The sequence below is a fragment of the Crocuta crocuta genome, unplaced genomic scaffold, assembly GCF_008692635.1.
Source record: "Crocuta crocuta isolate KB4526 unplaced genomic scaffold, BGI_CrCroc_1.0 scaffold282, whole genome shotgun sequence".
Taxonomy (NCBI): domain Eukaryota; kingdom Metazoa; phylum Chordata; class Mammalia; order Carnivora; family Hyaenidae; genus Crocuta; species Crocuta crocuta.
The window spans coordinates 6,204,968-6,223,009 of record NW_027529174.1 but is presented as its reverse complement, the minus strand read 5'-3'; the positions used below and the strand labels follow the sequence as shown (position 1 = coordinate 6,223,009).

General features: G+C 36.1%; 1 protein-coding gene across 3 annotated transcripts in view; it reads right to left on the bottom strand.

The window, feature by feature from the left end:
- FRYL (FRY like transcription coactivator) overlaps nt 1–18,042 on the bottom strand; it is a 268,402-nt gene that overhangs the window by 103,271 nt on the left and 147,089 nt on the right. For all 3 annotated transcript variants that reach the window (XM_077757811.1, XM_077757813.1, XM_077757812.1), the window contains exons 9-16: nt 17,513–17,593; nt 15,608–15,776; nt 15,223–15,315; nt 9,337–9,435; nt 8,014–8,115; nt 2,585–2,688; nt 2,281–2,389; nt 506–592 (exon numbers count right to left, since the gene is read on the bottom strand). In XM_077757811.1, the coding sequence (XP_077613937.1) occupies nt 506–592; nt 2,281–2,389; nt 2,585–2,688; nt 8,014–8,115; nt 9,337–9,435; nt 15,223–15,315; nt 15,608–15,776; nt 17,513–17,593 (844 nt within the window). The remainder of the gene's footprint in view (nt 1–505; nt 593–2,280; nt 2,390–2,584; nt 2,689–8,013; nt 8,116–9,336; nt 9,436–15,222; nt 15,316–15,607; nt 15,777–17,512; nt 17,594–18,042) is intronic.

Sequence of the window (18,042 nt, the reverse complement as noted above, 5' to 3'; positions counted from 1 at the left end):
AAAGAAACCTGAGCCCATGTCACAATCTTAGAAGTCAGCTAAGCTGACTAATCTGGAAAACGTCCTCTTTATAATTTTTCACCCTACTTCAAACTACTATTGAACTTTAGTTGGCTGTCAGAAAGGTGAAATAATTGGTCCTAGATCACACTAGCAATGAAAAGTAAAGCTTCTAACTAATGATTTGAGCCTAAGAGCTCTGATTCCAGAAACTGCTCTAAAAAATATATATATTTTTTAAACGTTTTATTTACTTCTAGGAGAGAGAGAGAGACAGCGTGAGCAGGAGAGGGTCAGAGAGAGAGAGTCACAGACTGAAACAGGCTCCAGGCTCTGAGCTGGCAGTCAGCACAGAGCCTGACGCGGGGCTCGAACCCACGAACCGCGAGATCATGACCTAAGCGAAAGTCGGACGCTCAACCGACTAAGCCACCCAGGTGCCCCTAAAAAATATTTTTAAATAAAAAGATTAGAAATGACAGGGTAATATTTTTTTTTTTTTTACCTCTGGATTAATGGTGAAAGTTTTAGTAGATTTTCCAACACTGAGAAGATCAAATATTATTTCTTTCATTGCAAAATCCAAACGTTCCTAGAAAAAAATAACAATCAAAATATCCTTATAACTTTCTACTACTATATGTTGGGTAGCATGCTAAGAATCATACATATAATGGCAACAACGCAGGTTTGTATCCTACGATCTAGGTGGACAAAGGAAAAATACATATGAATAAAGGTTTAAAAATGACTGTAAATATATTATTTAGCAAATGATTTAATATCGCACCAAATAGGATAAATGTTTTAAACACTCATTTACCAAAATCACATTCAAATATCTAAGTGAAGGAATTCCCAGAATGACGGCAAAAGGGAGTCCTGGAATAATAGTTCACATGGAGACAGGAAGAACAGGTCTCCAGGAAGGAAAATTCCAAGGAAAAATAAGATCAATAAGATTAACTGATGTTTGAGAGGGGTTATATCGTTTTCATAGAGTATTGGTGTGAGGTGATTAACCCAAGGGAGCGGGTAAAATCCAAGGGCAAAAGAAAGGAAAGAGATGCGACCCAACAGCAAAAGTTTTCTAATTACTAGATCTTTTTTTAATGTTTATTTATTTTGAGATTGAGAGAGAAAGAGAGCAAGTGGAGGAGGGACAGAGAGAGAGAGAGATGGAGGGAGAGAATCCCAAGCATGCTGTCGCACAGACCCCAACATGGGGCTCAAACTGGCCAACTGTGAGATCACAACCTGAGTTGAAATCAAGAGTTGGATGATCAACCAACTGAGCCACCCAGGTGCCCCACTAAACACTAGATCTAAAGCACAGTTTGCTTTTATTCACCTTACCAACACCTTTACATCCATCTAATTATCATTAGTTCTGTGCTGCAGTAAATAGAAATGTATTCATTTTGTTTAAACTTCCCTTAGTTCTTCACTGTTAAAAACAATTACATCATAGCTCATCTAAATTGTCATGGTTTTAGTTCAAAGAGACCACAATGAATATTCTGGGATCAAAGAATTTTCCTGAGCTGATGAGGTAACCCTACCTCTGCTTCTTCCAGGGCTGATGTCCCCAAAGGGAACCAAAGGGAACATGACCAAAACCTTGGCTCTGCTTGCTCAGCACCTGTTTAATCCCCTTCTAATAAACCTTCCTTTTAGAAAGCTAAAATTCTATTTCCCAGAATGCTACAGAATAGTGGGCTTCAGGATGTGATTTAGACCCTGCCAGGTGGTACACTCATGTGAGTCTTTGGGAACTGGCATACAGGAGGAAGTGGAGGAGGGCAGGAAGGAAGGAATCCTCTACTAGAGGGGACCACGGCAGCAGGATTCTGAAGCAACGGAGACGACTTCCTTATTTGGCAGTTTTTTGGTTGTGGCAGAGGCCACAGCTACCTCGACAGCCCAATTCTACAATTTCCTCTTAGTCATTCAGAGTAGTCCTACTAGCAATTCAATTCTGTGAACCGTCTATATTCCTTCAAAGCTCCCTTCGGGTTCAACTAGCTACAGTGAATTCTAGTACCTGTACCTAAGAAACCAGATTAATGCAAGAGAAAACAATTTGCCAAGAACCTTTGGAGATATTCAGGAGGTAATCAGTTAATGGGCCAACAGCAGGGCTGCGAGATGCTTCCTTGACCCTTCCTAAATTAAGTGCTCCATCTGTGTGTCTCCTTGAGTTCTGTTACAACACTTTTAGGTGTGTAACAAATTTCAAAACTCCAAATTACGACAGTTATTGTGAGGTAAAGCACTTACCTGAGCAATGAATTGAATAATCTTCACAAATATATTGAGAGGTGTATCACGAGGAACCACACTACGTGAACCTTTCGGAAAAAGTGCTGACACTATGCTCATAAGACGACTATGGAAAAGAAAGACGGAGTCATAAAGAGATAATGACATCAACAACAAACGATTCTTCCTATTTTTCACAGGATGTCAAGAAAATTCATATTCCTTCTCAAGGTCTGTATAAAATGTTAACTAAAATATCGTCAGTGTGATATTTATTTTGCCAAGATTTCTATAAAATCCACTTTAATACAAAGGTGCTCACCTCTGAGTTACAGTGTTGCTTTCACATTTTATTCTAATTACATAAACCCACAACAATCTATACAAAGATTCCAGTGCAACTCGAGACATTTTAGGATCTTTATTCTGTTTAAAAACAAAAGAGAATAAAAATAAACTTATTAAAGTACTCGCAGTCATTTAAGATCAAATATAGTCTCTGTCAACAACTAAAAACCCTTACCCCATTCCTCTCTGTATTCAATCTAAAGCAGGTTTAAATACATAAATACATGTTCGATACACAGCAAGTGCAGAAAGCTGAGAGAGAATTCTGAGCCATTCCTTTGGTAAAATATTAGAAGGATATTCATACTTGAAAGAACTCCTACTTATACACACATCAACTTACTTCACAACAAATGGTTCACATGATATTGACATCACGATACAAAGATTACTTATCTTTGGAGCAATTCACTGCAGTCCATACTTAGTTAAAACCTCAGGCCACAAAAGGTTATTATGGATACGTGCATGTAGGAAATAATGCAAAATACTATTGCGTGATTATCCTTACAAGAGGGAGCATGGAAGAGCAAGGACTCTGAAGTCAGGAATGACTGGCCGCACCTCACCTTTGGGGGCACCTTTATACCACTTGGTGCCACAATTTCCTCATCTTTAAAAACGGAGATAAAAGTGGTACCTACCTCACTGATTAAGGAAGTGTTTGTGTGAAAAACACTCGGAACACTGCTGGCACATGTTAAATGCTCAATAAATGTTAGTTGGTATGCTTTTAGATTTTACTTAGAATGAGAAATTACTTAAATTATTATCACTTAGAATAAGAGAATTATTCCATTTCAATCACAACTTGATTAGCAAACTTTTCTTCATACTACTTATTATAAAAAGTAAAGTTCTCAGATGACCAGTCATGTAATAAGATTTTATTGTGAATTTTGAAAATGTAGCCCATCATCACATTTCTTAGGAGAAATTCTTTATGCATGGTGATTGGTCATAGGATGCACTGATTGTCATAAATCAGCATTCATTTAATTTAGTCTGGGGAATTTCTTACTGTTGAAGATTTTATATACAACAACAAACAAAAGATAGTTTTAAATTCTAAGTAATTTAGCCATTCTATTTACTTTTTCTTGAGAAACAGAAAAATGGACAATACATCTGATTAAAAGCAATACAGAAAGATAACAGATGAGGATTAAGAGAAACAGAGCCAACAGAAAATAGAATTTTGCACATCTGTGTGAAGAACTGATCTAATTAAGAATGGAATACCAATAATTCCGTTGCTGGTTAGTGTCTTAACATCAGTCCCTCCTTCCATTGCCAAATCCATAATGATTCCAATTTCAAACACACTCCCCAAGTAGTTATTTGTTACTAAAGTAACTAAAGTAACATATACGGTATCATGTAATATATGCGTGTTACTAGTAACCACCAAACTTTTTATAGTACTTTCTTTTCTATCACATAACTTTTTTTCCTGTCATTTAAATCCAAGATCTCAGGTATCAAAATATAAGTTCAATTAGTCTGATGTACACTCCAAATAGTATTTTCGCATTAAATTATATTTTCAAAACACAACTAATACAAATTAATATGTTATATATTAAAAATATTTATGTCCAATTTCACATAAAAATGTCTTCATATAAATGGTTAATAAAATATTTGGATTATTTTAGGTTAAGGGCTGAGGTATCTAGAATGAAAAAAACTTGATTTTCAAACATTCCAAGATGCACCCCTATGTTTACAAAGCAGACTCACTCTATACTGAACAAAGCCAAAACTAAGATGATAAATGATACATCAATTATTGTTTATTCAGGTACTGAAATGCTGCTATACATGTCTGAAAAATAAAAACATCCTAAAATGATCTGAGCCATAAACAAAGATATATGTAATTCCCCAGTCACAATTTTCGTATAATATGAATAATCAGATTGTTATGTAAATTAAAATCCAACAAATAGTTGGTATGTCCAGTATGCTCTTTGGCAGCAATCGTTTTAATGTTTCTCTCCCTTTTTTCTACGGTGAACCAAACCCAAAATATTTTGTTTAAAACCCAATCCAGTAGGAGACAAGTTTTAAAAAGTCATGCATCAAAAATCATACTTAAAATCTAAGCTGTCTCCTTAATTGCATCGGAAGATGCTTTTTAAAGTTTCATTTATAACAGCGTAACTAATGCAACGTCAATTAAACAATAAATTGAACAGGATATTCTGAAATGGAGGAGTTGGGTGAAGAATCAACATTCATGATTACTTGTCGCTCGTCAATTCATCGTCTTGGGGTGGCACGAATATTAAACTTGTGGTGTGTTCCTGCTGTGTGCTAGTCTGCCTTGACAAGAGGAGAAGCGGGCTGGAATAAATACATTAGGCATGCAATGCAACAATGGGTAAAGGGGGAAAAAAAAGCCACACTTAAAGGAGATAAAGCAATAGTTTACTTTGTAACATCAACACAACTCACCTGGAGTGTTTCTATTTGTTTTCTGATACTGTTGTTAGATGGCATCTAAATAAAGCAATGTGAGACAGCAAACATAAACATGAGACACGGCACATGCATGTTAGATGAAAATAAGCACAAAACCAGACAGCTCTTCACCAAGGCCTCTATTTAGAAGAAATTTGAAATTTCCAAGGTAGTGGCCAGAAACACTAAAGGAAAAGAAAAAATCCCATAACTTGGGATACATCTCGAATTCTGAAACTAAGAGAAAAGAGTTAAACTGTTAACTACCTAAGTTTTCCTCTCAAAGCACTGCACTGGAGTTCTGGCAAGTTTAAATTTTTAAAAGAAAATAAGCATGCGCTGTAGAAAACCACCTTCAAATGAACTCCACTACTCTTTATTATTCCCCCACCCAACCCATCTCTAATTATTCTGCAGAAACTTCACAATCACTTTTCACACAATAACCTCAATTGATATAAAGATACGGAAGTGGGAAACTACCAAATTCTGTTTAAGGACAAAAATAACAGATGTGACATTTTTCTGTGAATATAAATGGATGCTTCTCATGCTATTTATGGGCCTATGGGGCTAAAGCCCACTTTTCATGGTCACCAATTTTAAATAGTGATATAGTAACTTCTAATAAAGTGTACAATATTAAAGAATTCTATGTATTCTTATGGCTGTAGAGAATAATGCCTTTTTAATATCCCAGAATTATAGCCAGATATTTTCTGAAAATAATCAGTAGAGCAAAATTCCTTATAGTCCACTAAAAGGTAACAGGTGGACCTCAAAGGGCAAATGTTATAGAGCTGAAGAGATCTAGATGCAAATCCTATCTATATCACTTTTTGGCCCCCTGACCATGGGTTACTTATTTATCTTCTTTCAGTCTCACTTACAGTAAGAATTAAATGAGATTTTATATTTAGAGCATCTAGTATACAGTAAGTATCAATAAAAATCAGCTTTAAGAAGTAATAGGTCTAATAAATGAAAACTTGTTACAGATTTTTTTTTGAAATTAAGAGGTTTCTTCAATCTCAAAGCAAAATCAGTTTAGGCCTTTATCTTGAACCAGTTTTTCCTATATATATAGCAAATCAATTATATCCGTTATAACAGATAACTAGCATAGGGGTTTTTTTACTGAATGCTCTCTATGCCTTACCTCAACTCTGCAGGGTAGCCACAGTATTTAAACTTAATAAGCAGGAGCCAATTCGTAAAATTTCTGCTGAATAGAGCCTTAATGTAAGTTAAGGGTTAATGGCCAAGACAACTAATTCCAAATATTCATGCTAAGGTGGCTCTTATCTCCTTTCGCCTGGCAGATAGACATTGCCATTACTTAAAATGGACAATATGCCAGAAGTATTTAACAGGAGGTAAGGGTTCAAAGAAAACAGCATTTCAAATGAAAGCCTTAAGACAAAAAAAAATAAAAGTTAAGGTGCTGCGAAAGAATTGCAAATATGTTAGGTGGAAACATATATATATATATATATATACAAAAATTTCAACAAGCAACAGAAAAGTATGAATTGTCATGAAACAAAGCAACCTTTCAGAAAACACTTAAATGCAAGTCTGGAAAATATTTTATTAAAAGTATGGAAAATCATACCGCCCAGAAAATTATCAATTCCCCCTTTTAGTACCTGTATCAATATGAATTATCAAAATGAGGACAAAAAAACAGTATAATGTAAGTAATTAAATAAAGTTTATTTTCTGGTTGCATGACATAAAAAGTTTAATAAGCTCAATTTGGTCCTGGGGATTTTCATAAATAAGAAAGAGAGTCTATCAACTCTCATCCAAATATGAATAGTATCAATGGGTATCTAGGAGAAAAACAGCCAAAAATGTTTCTCAAAGACTTATATTTTCTGTATACCCTATTAAGTAATCAGGCACTTTTGAAAATGATGTATAAAGCCATGGAAAAGGTATATAAGATAACGTTGCCCAGTGGATCACTCCCAAAGTGGGAAAGAAAAGCCAGTCCTATTTCTCAAATACGACAATGAGCTACAGGATCAGAGAAAAGTCACTTAATCTATCTGTGCCTCGCTTTCATTGTCTTCAAAGTATAAGGTTTGCAAGGTTATCCTAACTTAGAGGAACAACAGGAAATAAAATGTCATGTCTGTCTTGTTTCTATAACTTATAAGCAAATATTCAAACGTAGTCATCTATGCATTAAAACAGTGTTCAATCAAGCATTTCCATGACATGCAGGTGAGGAATATTCCCAAGTTCCATGTCAGACATTAACTAAGCTCCTATCCACAGAAGGAAAGCAGATCCTGGTAGATCCTGCTAGCAGAGTATCCTGGGAAGATAAAGAACCTTCTATCTCATAGTCTTGTTTACAACCCTAAGAGAGACGGGACGTGGGCGTGCCAAATAGCGTTAGTAACAACTAACCCTTGATTCAAGTCAGAATCATTTCAGGAGCTTCGGTAACCCTGTGGATCCAATGCCACACTTTTAGATCTGGCTGGAGTACTTTCATCAAATGTGCTATTAGTGACATTTCATTATCAAGGCGTTTTTCATTTCTAGACTTGAGCCAACCTGACTTCATTTTTCTCAAAAGTGAAACACAAAATAAGTATCTGGAAGATCCTATAAGATTAATACTCTGCAATTCTAAAGGCATGTTTTTATTAATAAATAGTGTTAGATCTAAGATAACATAAACAACAGTTGTTAAAAACGCACAATTTTGCATTAAGACAAACTAAATTTTCAATCAAAGTTTATCCATGTCAATACATGATTCACCACAGAAAGAATAAAGTACATTTAAGAAAAGCCATCTGGTAAAGTATTACTATTCAAATGCACCAATAATAAGAGTTTTGTTACATACTGTTCAATACATATGCATAAACAAATATACTACAGTATTTACAGCTCAGAAATGTGATTATGTCTTACCTTTAAATGCGACAAACAGTTCTGTAGGAAAATATGCCAGTTATTCAAAAAAAACTGTTTCTGACTGACACATAAAAGGCAGGTTATTAGAGGATAAAGAGCCTACAGGAGACAAGGAAAAGAGAATTAACTTTTTCATGAGAAAGCACAGATTTGTTAATCATATTCTCATAAACAAAGGCAGTTTCCCATTTGTCGTAAGAAATATCATCTCATAAAGTAATGTAACAAAAAATGATAAAGGGTAAATCTTCTACAAGAACAACTCCTCGATCTGTCTCATGGCCCTGAGTTGGAACATGCCTTTATTTTTCCCTAGGGCCATTGCTCCCTCAACGGGTACGGTGGTTGGGAACACAGACCCTGGGATCAAGGACAGACTGGCTGCCTGGGATCAAGGACAGACTGGCATCAAAGGTCTGGCTTTTTATTCGCCAGGCACATGACTTCAGGGCGGATATAATTAAGGGCTCCAAGGCGCCCTTTGTTAACACATGGAGTGGAGAATGATGTACAGGGTTGGGAGGCTTAAAGTTAAACAAACAATGCAAATGTACTCAGTTCAATGCCTGGCACATTCAGTGTTTATTCATTATTAGATCTCCATCTTACGTGGTCATATATTTGTCTAATTCTCCACGCTGCATAAAAATTTACAGCAAACTCCTTCAAAGTTACATGGAGTGGGTGGTTAAATCTGAATAGAAATGATGTCACTGGACAGATAATGGTTTCTCAGTAATCTAATACTTCTGAGTATTAGCATAATGTAAAATAAAGACATTTATGGTTTAATAGAAGTATATTCAAGCTTCCACTTAGTATAATGCATAACTTTTTTTTTTTAATGTTTTATTTATTTCTAGGAGAGAGAGAGAGAGAGAGAGACAGCGTGAGCAGGGGAGGGTCAGAGAGAGAGGGAGTCACAGACTGAAACAGGCTCCAGGCTCTGAGCTGGCAGTCAGCACAGAGCCCGACGCAGGGCCCGAACCCATGAACCGCGAGATCATGACCTAAGCGAAAGTCGGACACTTAACTGACTAAGCCACCCAGGTGCCCCTAATGCATAACTTTTAAGCACCTGTCAAGACAGGTAAATACCTAGAATGAAGTCTGAATAACCTATCAAATGTAGAGCCAGTAAAATTAAGAACAGAATGTTTAAAAAGAGCAGGAAAAAATGTATAAAATTTGCGCTTATGTTGCATTTTGGAAATTTTACAATTTCAATTTTTAGAATCATTTTCAATCTCCCTTCGATTCAGAAATCAATTACTAGGACTCGTAATTAAATACGTAAAGGTTTGAAATGTTTTTCAATACCAATGAATGCTTCTTTCTGGAGCTCAGTTCAAAAGTAGTTTGATAAAGCATCTCCACAAAATTTTTCAAGCAGGGAACATTCACTTCATTTTTAACAGCCTAGGTGAAAAGACAATACAAAAGGAAAGAAAACGGTCACAAATATTAAACTGTATAGAAATGACAAGAACTTTCTGTAAGGTGTGAAATTCGTTAATAATTCACCGAGTAGGGGCACCTGGGTGGCTCAGTCAGTTAAGCATCTGACTTCAGCTCAGGTCATGATCTCATGGTTCATGAGTTTGAGCCCCACGTTGGGCTCTGTGCTGACAGCTCAGTGTCTGGATCCTGCTTCAGATTCTGTTCTCACTCTCTCTGTGCCCCTCCCCCACTCAAGCTCTGTCTCTCAAAAAATGAATAAACATTAAAAAAAATTTATTAAAAAAAAATTCACCAAGCATCTCATTAAAGTACTATAAACTACCAAATGACCAACTGTCAAGTAAATAAGCTGAACTTGGTCCCTGCTCTGAGAGAACACAAGCAAGTGAACAGGCAATGAGTATGTGGTACAATGAAGAGATGCCATAAGAGGAAATTCCCTGTGCTCTGGGCACATTCAGAAGGGGCCCCGACAGAAAAACTCCACACGGAAGTAACGCCTAAGCTGTACTCAGCATCCCTTCCCTGAAACAGAGCAGTAATTCCCCAGGTAACCTCTCCAGCCCTGTCTTCCACACTCTGCCCTCCTGCACTGGGATCCAGCCGCAACAGCTAGCTTTCTAGCTGTTTCTAGCATAGATCATGCATGTTCTTGCTTTAGGGAGTTTATGCTGGTTCCTTCTGCTCAAGAAGGATATCTTCTTCCCTCAGATACAGCACACCTTACTCCCTTGTTCCCTTGGCTTCTGCTCAGTCGTCTCCATCTCCTTCGAGGTGGTGGTCTCATCTCATCACTTTATTCAAAATTTCAACTTCCTTACCCCTTCAGCAATTCCTATCACCCATCCTATTTTACATCTCTCCGTAGTACTTATCGCCATCCGCATGCTATCTATTTTACATACTATTTTACTAGCTGTTTTCTGCACTAGAAGTAGCTCTATAAGAGTAAGGTGTCTTTCCTACCTTGACCATTCTTGCATTCTCTATGCAAAGAAGAAGCTCTGATACAAAGAAAGCATTCAGTACATGTGATGAATGAGTAAGTAGAGTCCAACCAGGCAAAGTGGAGAGATAGGCTAATAAAGAGGCAAGAAATGTTCCAGACAGAAGGAGCTCCATATGCAGAGGTGGGTGTTACGGGTTGAAGTGCCACCTCCCTCACAGCCCGAATTCAGATACTGAAACCCTAATCCAGTTTACCTCATCATGTGACCTTATTTGGAAAATACAGGTGTCATTTGGTTGTTGCAGATGCAACTGGTTAAGTTAGGATAAAGTCATATTGGGGTGGGGGTATCCTACTCCAACATGATGGGTAGCCTCAAAAAAAAAAAAAAAAGACAATTCGGACAAAGACATCCACAAGGAGAACACCATGCAAAACTGAAGGCAGAGCTCGGGTGATGGTTCTATAAGCCAAGGGGATGCCAAAGAGGTCAGAAACGAGGTGAGAGGCACAGATCAGATTCTTCCTCACAGACCTCAGAAGCCATCAACCCACCAACACCTTGGTCTCACCCCAACACCCTGATCTCACCATAACTGTGAGATAGTAATTGTTGTTTAAGCCACCAGCTTGAGGCACACTATTACGGCTGCCTTCGCAAACAAACAAACTATAAAAGCAAACAATCGGGTAACACAATATTCCCGGACCGCAGTCAAGGGTCTTTCCTTTTGATGAATTACCTTAAAAATAAATACAACCTAATGCCAGTTAGGTATCTGGCAAAAACAGATTTTCAGACAAGGGGAAGCACAAATGACAACATGGGATAGAGAAGCCGTAATTCAAACCACTTCTAGAAAAAGAAATGGAGCTACATGTACTGACAATAGACTAAACACTGACAGCTTTAAAAATGATAGGTTTATTTTATCAAAAGAAAACCCCAGACTATTCACATAGCTGAAACCTGGGGTGGCGAGTAGGGGCTATCTGACTCAAACTACCTGTTGAGCTCTATTCATGATGTTGGCTTGTACCCATTACAAAAGAATCTTCAAATTTCTTAAAAATCTTCAAACATTTAACTCTAAGGAAATATTCAAGACAGGTAAAAAAAAAAATCATGCCAATCATTATCATTAATATTTTTAAACTTTTACTTTCCTTCCATTCCCTGTCTACCTTTTCTTTTCTTTTTTACTAAGACTTTAAAACTTCATTTTATTTTTTTAAATGTTTATTTTTGAGAGAAAGTGTGTGGAGGTGAGCACAGGGGAGAGGCAGAGAGAGAGGGAGACAGAGAATCAGAGAATCCCAAGCACAGAGAATCTCTGTGCTGTCAGCGCAAAGCCCCACACAGGGCTCCAACCATGAAACATGAGATCATGACCTGAGCCGAAATCAAAGAGTCTGACGCTCAACTGACTGAGCCAACCAGGAGCCCTCCCTGTCCACCTTTTTGTTTGTTTGTTTTAAGTTTATTTATTTATTTTGAGAGAGTCAGAGATAGGGTGAGTGGGGGAGGGGCGGAGAAAGAGAGAGGGAGAGAGAGAGAATCCAAAGCAGGCTCCGCGTGGCCAGCTGTGCATAGCCCTACACGGGGCTCGAACTCATGAAACTAGGAGATCATAACCTGAGGTCAAAGCCAGGAGTCAGACACTTAACCGACGGTTAAGCCACGCAGGTGCCCCCCTGTCCAGCTTTTCTAAACATGCTCTAGACAGGACCTGAATACCACAAATTAATTCATATGAATACACAGATAACAAGGCATTTAATTCACTATTATAAAATGAAAGCCTAAACAGTTTAATTTGATTTTCAACATGAAAATAGATTTCTTCACTTTAAAAATTTTCAACTTGAATAAAGCCTGAATAAACAGAATGTTACTAATTTCCATTTCGAGCGAAGATGGTGTAAAGGGGGCTGGATTTATCCTACTATCCGAAACAACAGCAGGAAAAAAAAAAAGAACAAAATTTATGAGATGATATGCAATACACTGTACATCAGTCAACAAAAGAAAACCTTTGAGAAAAGGAAAACAAGTGCAGTGAGCCCTTCAATGGCCCCAGCTTACTCCCTCACCAGAGTTTGTAGAGACGAAATGGGAGTATATTGTTATATTACACATGACTGGCATAATATCACTTGAGGTAGACAATGATAAGTTAAAGGTGAATACCATAAACTATAAAATGACAAAACAATGAGATATAATAAGCCAACAAAAGAGGGACAAAAATACTTAATTACTCCAAAACAGAGCAGGAAAAAAAAAAAGTAAAAAGGGAACAAAGAACAGATGTGGAGAATAAAAAAATATAATCCGAAGATAATGCATTTAACTGTATCAAAAACTGTAAGTGATCATTAGTAGCTATTTGAATAATATTACACGTATGTGATTCCCAACTGAAAAGCAGAGATTCAGACTGGACAAAAAAGCAAGATGCAACCATACCCTGCTTACAAAAGGATAAAAAAGTGTACTTTAAATATAAAAATACACACGTAGGTTAAAAGATTGGAAAAGATATACCATCTTTACACAATCAAAAGACAACTGGAAAAGCTACATTAATATCAAACAAAGTACATTTCAGAGCAAAGAATATTATCAGGGATAAGAAGGGTAATTTCAAAACAATACAGGTGTCAATTCAAGAGAATATAACAACTGTAAACATTTATTTCCCTAATAGAGCTTAAATTCACATACACAAAGCACAAGCTGACAGAACTGCAAAGAAAAATAGACAAACGCACGGTTACGCTCAGAGATTTCGATACTCCTCTCTCAATAATTAAGAGAACTAGTACATAGGAATAAAGAAATAAAACTTAAAAAGAGAAAGAATGAAAAGGCAAATCACAGACTAGGAGAAAATATTCACAGAACATATATCTGATAAAATACTTGTATCCAAAATATATTTTTTCAAAAGCTTATTAATTTGTTTTGAGAGAGAGAGAGAGAGAGAGAGAGAGAATCCCAAGCAGGCTCCACACCATCAGTGCAGAGCCCAATGCTGGACTCAAACTCCCCGCAAGATCATGACCTGAGCCAAAATCAAGAATCAGACACTCCACTGAATGAGCCAGCCAAGTGCTCCCAAGATGTATCTTTAAAATATATAAAAATATATCTCTAAAACTCAATCAGAATACATATAACCCCATATGAAAAAAATAAGAAAAGATTTCAGCATACATACTGCCAAAGAAAATATATGGATAGCAGATACAGGACACTCAAAATCACTGGTCATTAGGGAAATGCAAATTTAAAAACCACAGTGAGACACCACAACTAGCAGAACAGCTAGAACTAAAATAACTGGCCAAAGAAGCGTTGGTAAGGATGTGGAGAACTAGAACTCTCACATACAGCTCCTTGGAATACATAATGATGCAACAACTTTGGAACACCGTGTGACAATTTCTTTATCAAACATATAGCTACCATTTGGCCCACCAATTCCATTTGTAGATATTTATCCAAAGTAAATAAAAGCATATGTCCCCTACATAGACTTGGACATAAATGTTTACAGCAGCTTTATTTGTAACAGCCAAAACAGATCATTACAACCAAAGTGTGGTATATCTATACTGTGGTATATCTACACAATGAAATACTACTCAACAATGAGAAAGGAAAAACCTAATGATATCTTCCACAGCATAGTTGGAACTCAAAATAATTATGCAGAGTAAAAGAAGCCAAAAAATGGCTTTGCACTATAATGTTCCATTAATGTAATGTTGTAGGAAAACCAAAACTAATGTAGAGTGATAGAAAGAAGATCAATAGTTGCACTACCCAAAGGTGAGGTATGTGGCAGGGGAGAATTAAAAAGAAAAATAAGGAAATGTGCAGTGTGATAGCTATGTACATGATTTGCATTGTGGGGATGGTTTCACACGTGCATACACATGTTAAATTATATACTTTATGAATAGTGTATGTCTATTTTACTTCAAGTTTAAAATGAAATGATATATATATCAATATATGCATATGACAAGAATATCATACAGTAATGCGTGGTATACTGAAAGTGAGTAGCATATCACATATCATACAGAACAACTGGGCTGTGTAAAAACAAACAAAAACCCCAAGAAATGAACAAACCTGGCATCTCTCTAAGTATCATAAAATCCTTTAATCCTATTTATAGCATGCTGTTACTAGTAACTGCAAAATTATTTTCAAATAACACACTGCTTTTATGTCAAGCAAGGCTTCTATAAATCTGCTTCCCTAGAAATTATAGAATCATATTTATAATAATTATAATAATCATTTTTGCTAAATAATTTGGAATACATATTTTGACAGGTAGGATGAATGTCAATAACAATTAAAGAACATTTACAAATGAGACAGTCCTGTAAATTCCACGATATAAGTTATAGTACTTTTAAATTCTTCAGAGGCTGTTAAAATGGCCGCCACACTGTAAGAAGCAGAAGCCACGAGGAAATGCAGTATTTTGCGATGAGCTACTTCAGGCAGCTGTTACCTAGAGGCTGGGCTGCAAATACTCTGTCCTCCTAGCGGTCTCTGAATCTTAAGGAGCAGGGCCTATTCTTTTAATTAAAAGACTAATCAATGCTCTACTGATATTTGGCTAATAACCATTTTCCCCATATCCATATTACATTCAAACAGACCACAGAACAGTCTACAAAATTACCAGAAAGTGAAAATATTTCATGTGGCAACTTCTTCAGTGAAAAGGTACTTTTAACATATAATATAGAAATTAAAATATACTTACAGCAGCTACAGGGATAAGAATCTCCACAAATAAACCAGCAAGTGCATGTTTTATATCTTTATCTTTTACTTCTAAGAAATACTGAGCACATTCCTTGAGGGGGAAAGAGGTATATATTAGGTTAACAGAAGAGGAAGGTTTAAGAATTTTTAATACCATACTAACTTTGGAAATACTGTGATTTTACCAAAAAGCTAAAGCCAAAACACTCTCAAATTAAAAAAGAAAGTAAATTCACTCCAGTTGCGATTTAACACTTGGACTAAAGAATTACTAACGATGCCATGAATTTATATATATGTTGTTTCCTTTAATAAGTCACAAAGAACAAGAATAACCACCGTTTAGGCTAATTCTAGTCACTGCAAGGGAAAAGGTGTATCACCTGCATGAACTGAAATGATGCTTCAAAATCTTCTACAGGATACATTTTTACTCGAAAAAACTTCATTCCCATTATTAAGCTGATGATGCTTTGTACCACATGGGGACTTTGTTCCTTCTGCCGCAGTTCTTTCAATTCTGTCACAAACTTCTTCCTCACAGCCTGAAACCTTTAATATACATGAATACATTAAGTGGATAGGAATTCAAAACACTGATCTCCCATGTGATATTCAAGGTTGAAACCAAAAGATACTTTACGGAAACATTATGTCCTTTCTCTACCCTCATCAAAATTACCAGAGAAGCACAGAGGAAAACAAAGTCATCTGTTATTCAGAGTCTGCTGTTCCTTTATTCAAAACTAGAAGTTCCTTAAGAAGATATAATAATCTGTCTTTATTCCTACAACATTGTCAATACAGCTCCATTATCATTTAATCGTTAATAATCATAATAAAAATCAAATCAAGTAATCTACCCATAAAACATCCCCCCGTAAATCAGATAGTGTCTCTAATTTGTACTCCTTTTTATAAAACTTGTAATTTGAGTTATATGGAGAGCGAATTGGAAACTACAAATGTGTTCAAAGATTAATTTTAGACTACCGTCACTTAAAATTAACTTCTCCTTATACTGGAGAGGACTGGGGCACATGCGTCTCACACAACGTGAATAAGGTAACGAATCAAACTGCTTTCACACATAAGCAACCATCCTGGATTCAAATGACCACAACTGCTAAGGCCACTAAGTTTTTTCTCTGTTTGCATCGCAAAAAGATACTTAACAGTTTAATAATCAAAAATACTTAATTTCCTCCCCCTCTATTTATTATGAAACAGCTAAAGAGTTTCCTGTTAATGTTACTTAGGGAAGCCAGTTCTTGAAGAGTTAAAATGAGAAATGAAGCATGTTTTCTAACTCGTCACTGATTAAGAGGGGAAAAAGCAAATTACATATTAACAAAATGTGGGCACATGACAGGAAATATTACTTATCGATTTCCATTTTAGTCTTGGAGAATATAATACCATTTTCCACGAATATATTCTTTTGCACTTTAAAAAGAAAATATAAAACGGAAAAAAACCTTCCCATTGGAAGAACACTTGAACCCAAGGGTTTTTCTCTTTTATTAAATTTCTCATAATTATTAGCCACTGCACTTACAGGAACCAAGCATTAACCAGAATTGTACTTGGCTTCTTAGAATTTTTTTGATCTGATGATTGCAGGACCAAAGGCTTCTTCAATGATACACAAGAAAATCTGAATTGATAATTTTTGACCTTACAAATTTCCCAGTAGCAACAAAGGAAATTCAAACTCTCAGAGTCTTCTGACCAACCACAAGATATTGAAGATAAACCTTTTGACTGTTTACTACAATGATGATTCAAGACAATTAAATGAGTGTAACTCCTAATGAATAACACTTTTGTGGAATCTCTTCTACCTATCCAAAATTCTGCTTAGTGTCAAATAAAATGATTGGGAGGAGAACCTTGAGATGCTATCTCAGAAATAAAAGCATTCAACTAGGAAGCTTTAAAAGTCATTATTAGCTCACTAGAGTCCTAAAAAAAGGTTTGAAAAATCAATTCTCATAGAATAGTTAAAAATACATAAGGTGATGCCTTGACTATTCCTGGTACTTTCTGATTTCCTCAACTCAGACATTTATGGAAAACCCCAAGTAAATGAAAACAAGTTGTAAAATTAATAGATGGATACTACTTTAAAATCCTCTAAGAAATAGAGCAGCTAAGTAATAAAAGGGGGAGATGATTTCAAAGTAACTATGAAAAAAATCAGATCGAACACTGTCATTATCCATTATATTAGTTTCCAATGAAGCATTCCAAAATACAAATCGGAATCAGTGATTTCTAATACTTACTTTGATTGGGCAAGAACCCCTATCACCTCCGCATATAAATCTGCAATAATATGCACATTCCCAGTGTTGGTTCCTGAATATCTAAAACAAGAGAACAAATGTGCTGTTAAATTTTTCTATAAGCTCTCCTTTAAATAAATCTGAAAGTTTTCTTATCAGAGTGTTAAAGTTTTTTTCTGAAGAGTCATCTCTCGAATAACAAAAACCACACAAATTTTCTTCTGTCTCTGGGTTTGACTCTGTCATGAAATTTAACCTTCTAATGGTTATAAATCCAAACAATAGTTTTAAGAATTATTCTAATAAAATCTTTCTAATCGGGGTGGCTGGCTGGCTCAGTTGGTAGAGCACATGACTCTTGATCTCAGGGTCATGAATTCAAGCCCCTTATTGGGCATGGAGCCTACTTAAAAAGCTTTTTCTTCCCTGATCATGCTGTCTCTCTCTGTCTCTCTCAAAAATAAATAAAAACATAAAAATAAATAAATAAATCTTGGGGGGTGGGTGGGAAGGGGCCACCTGGGTGGCTC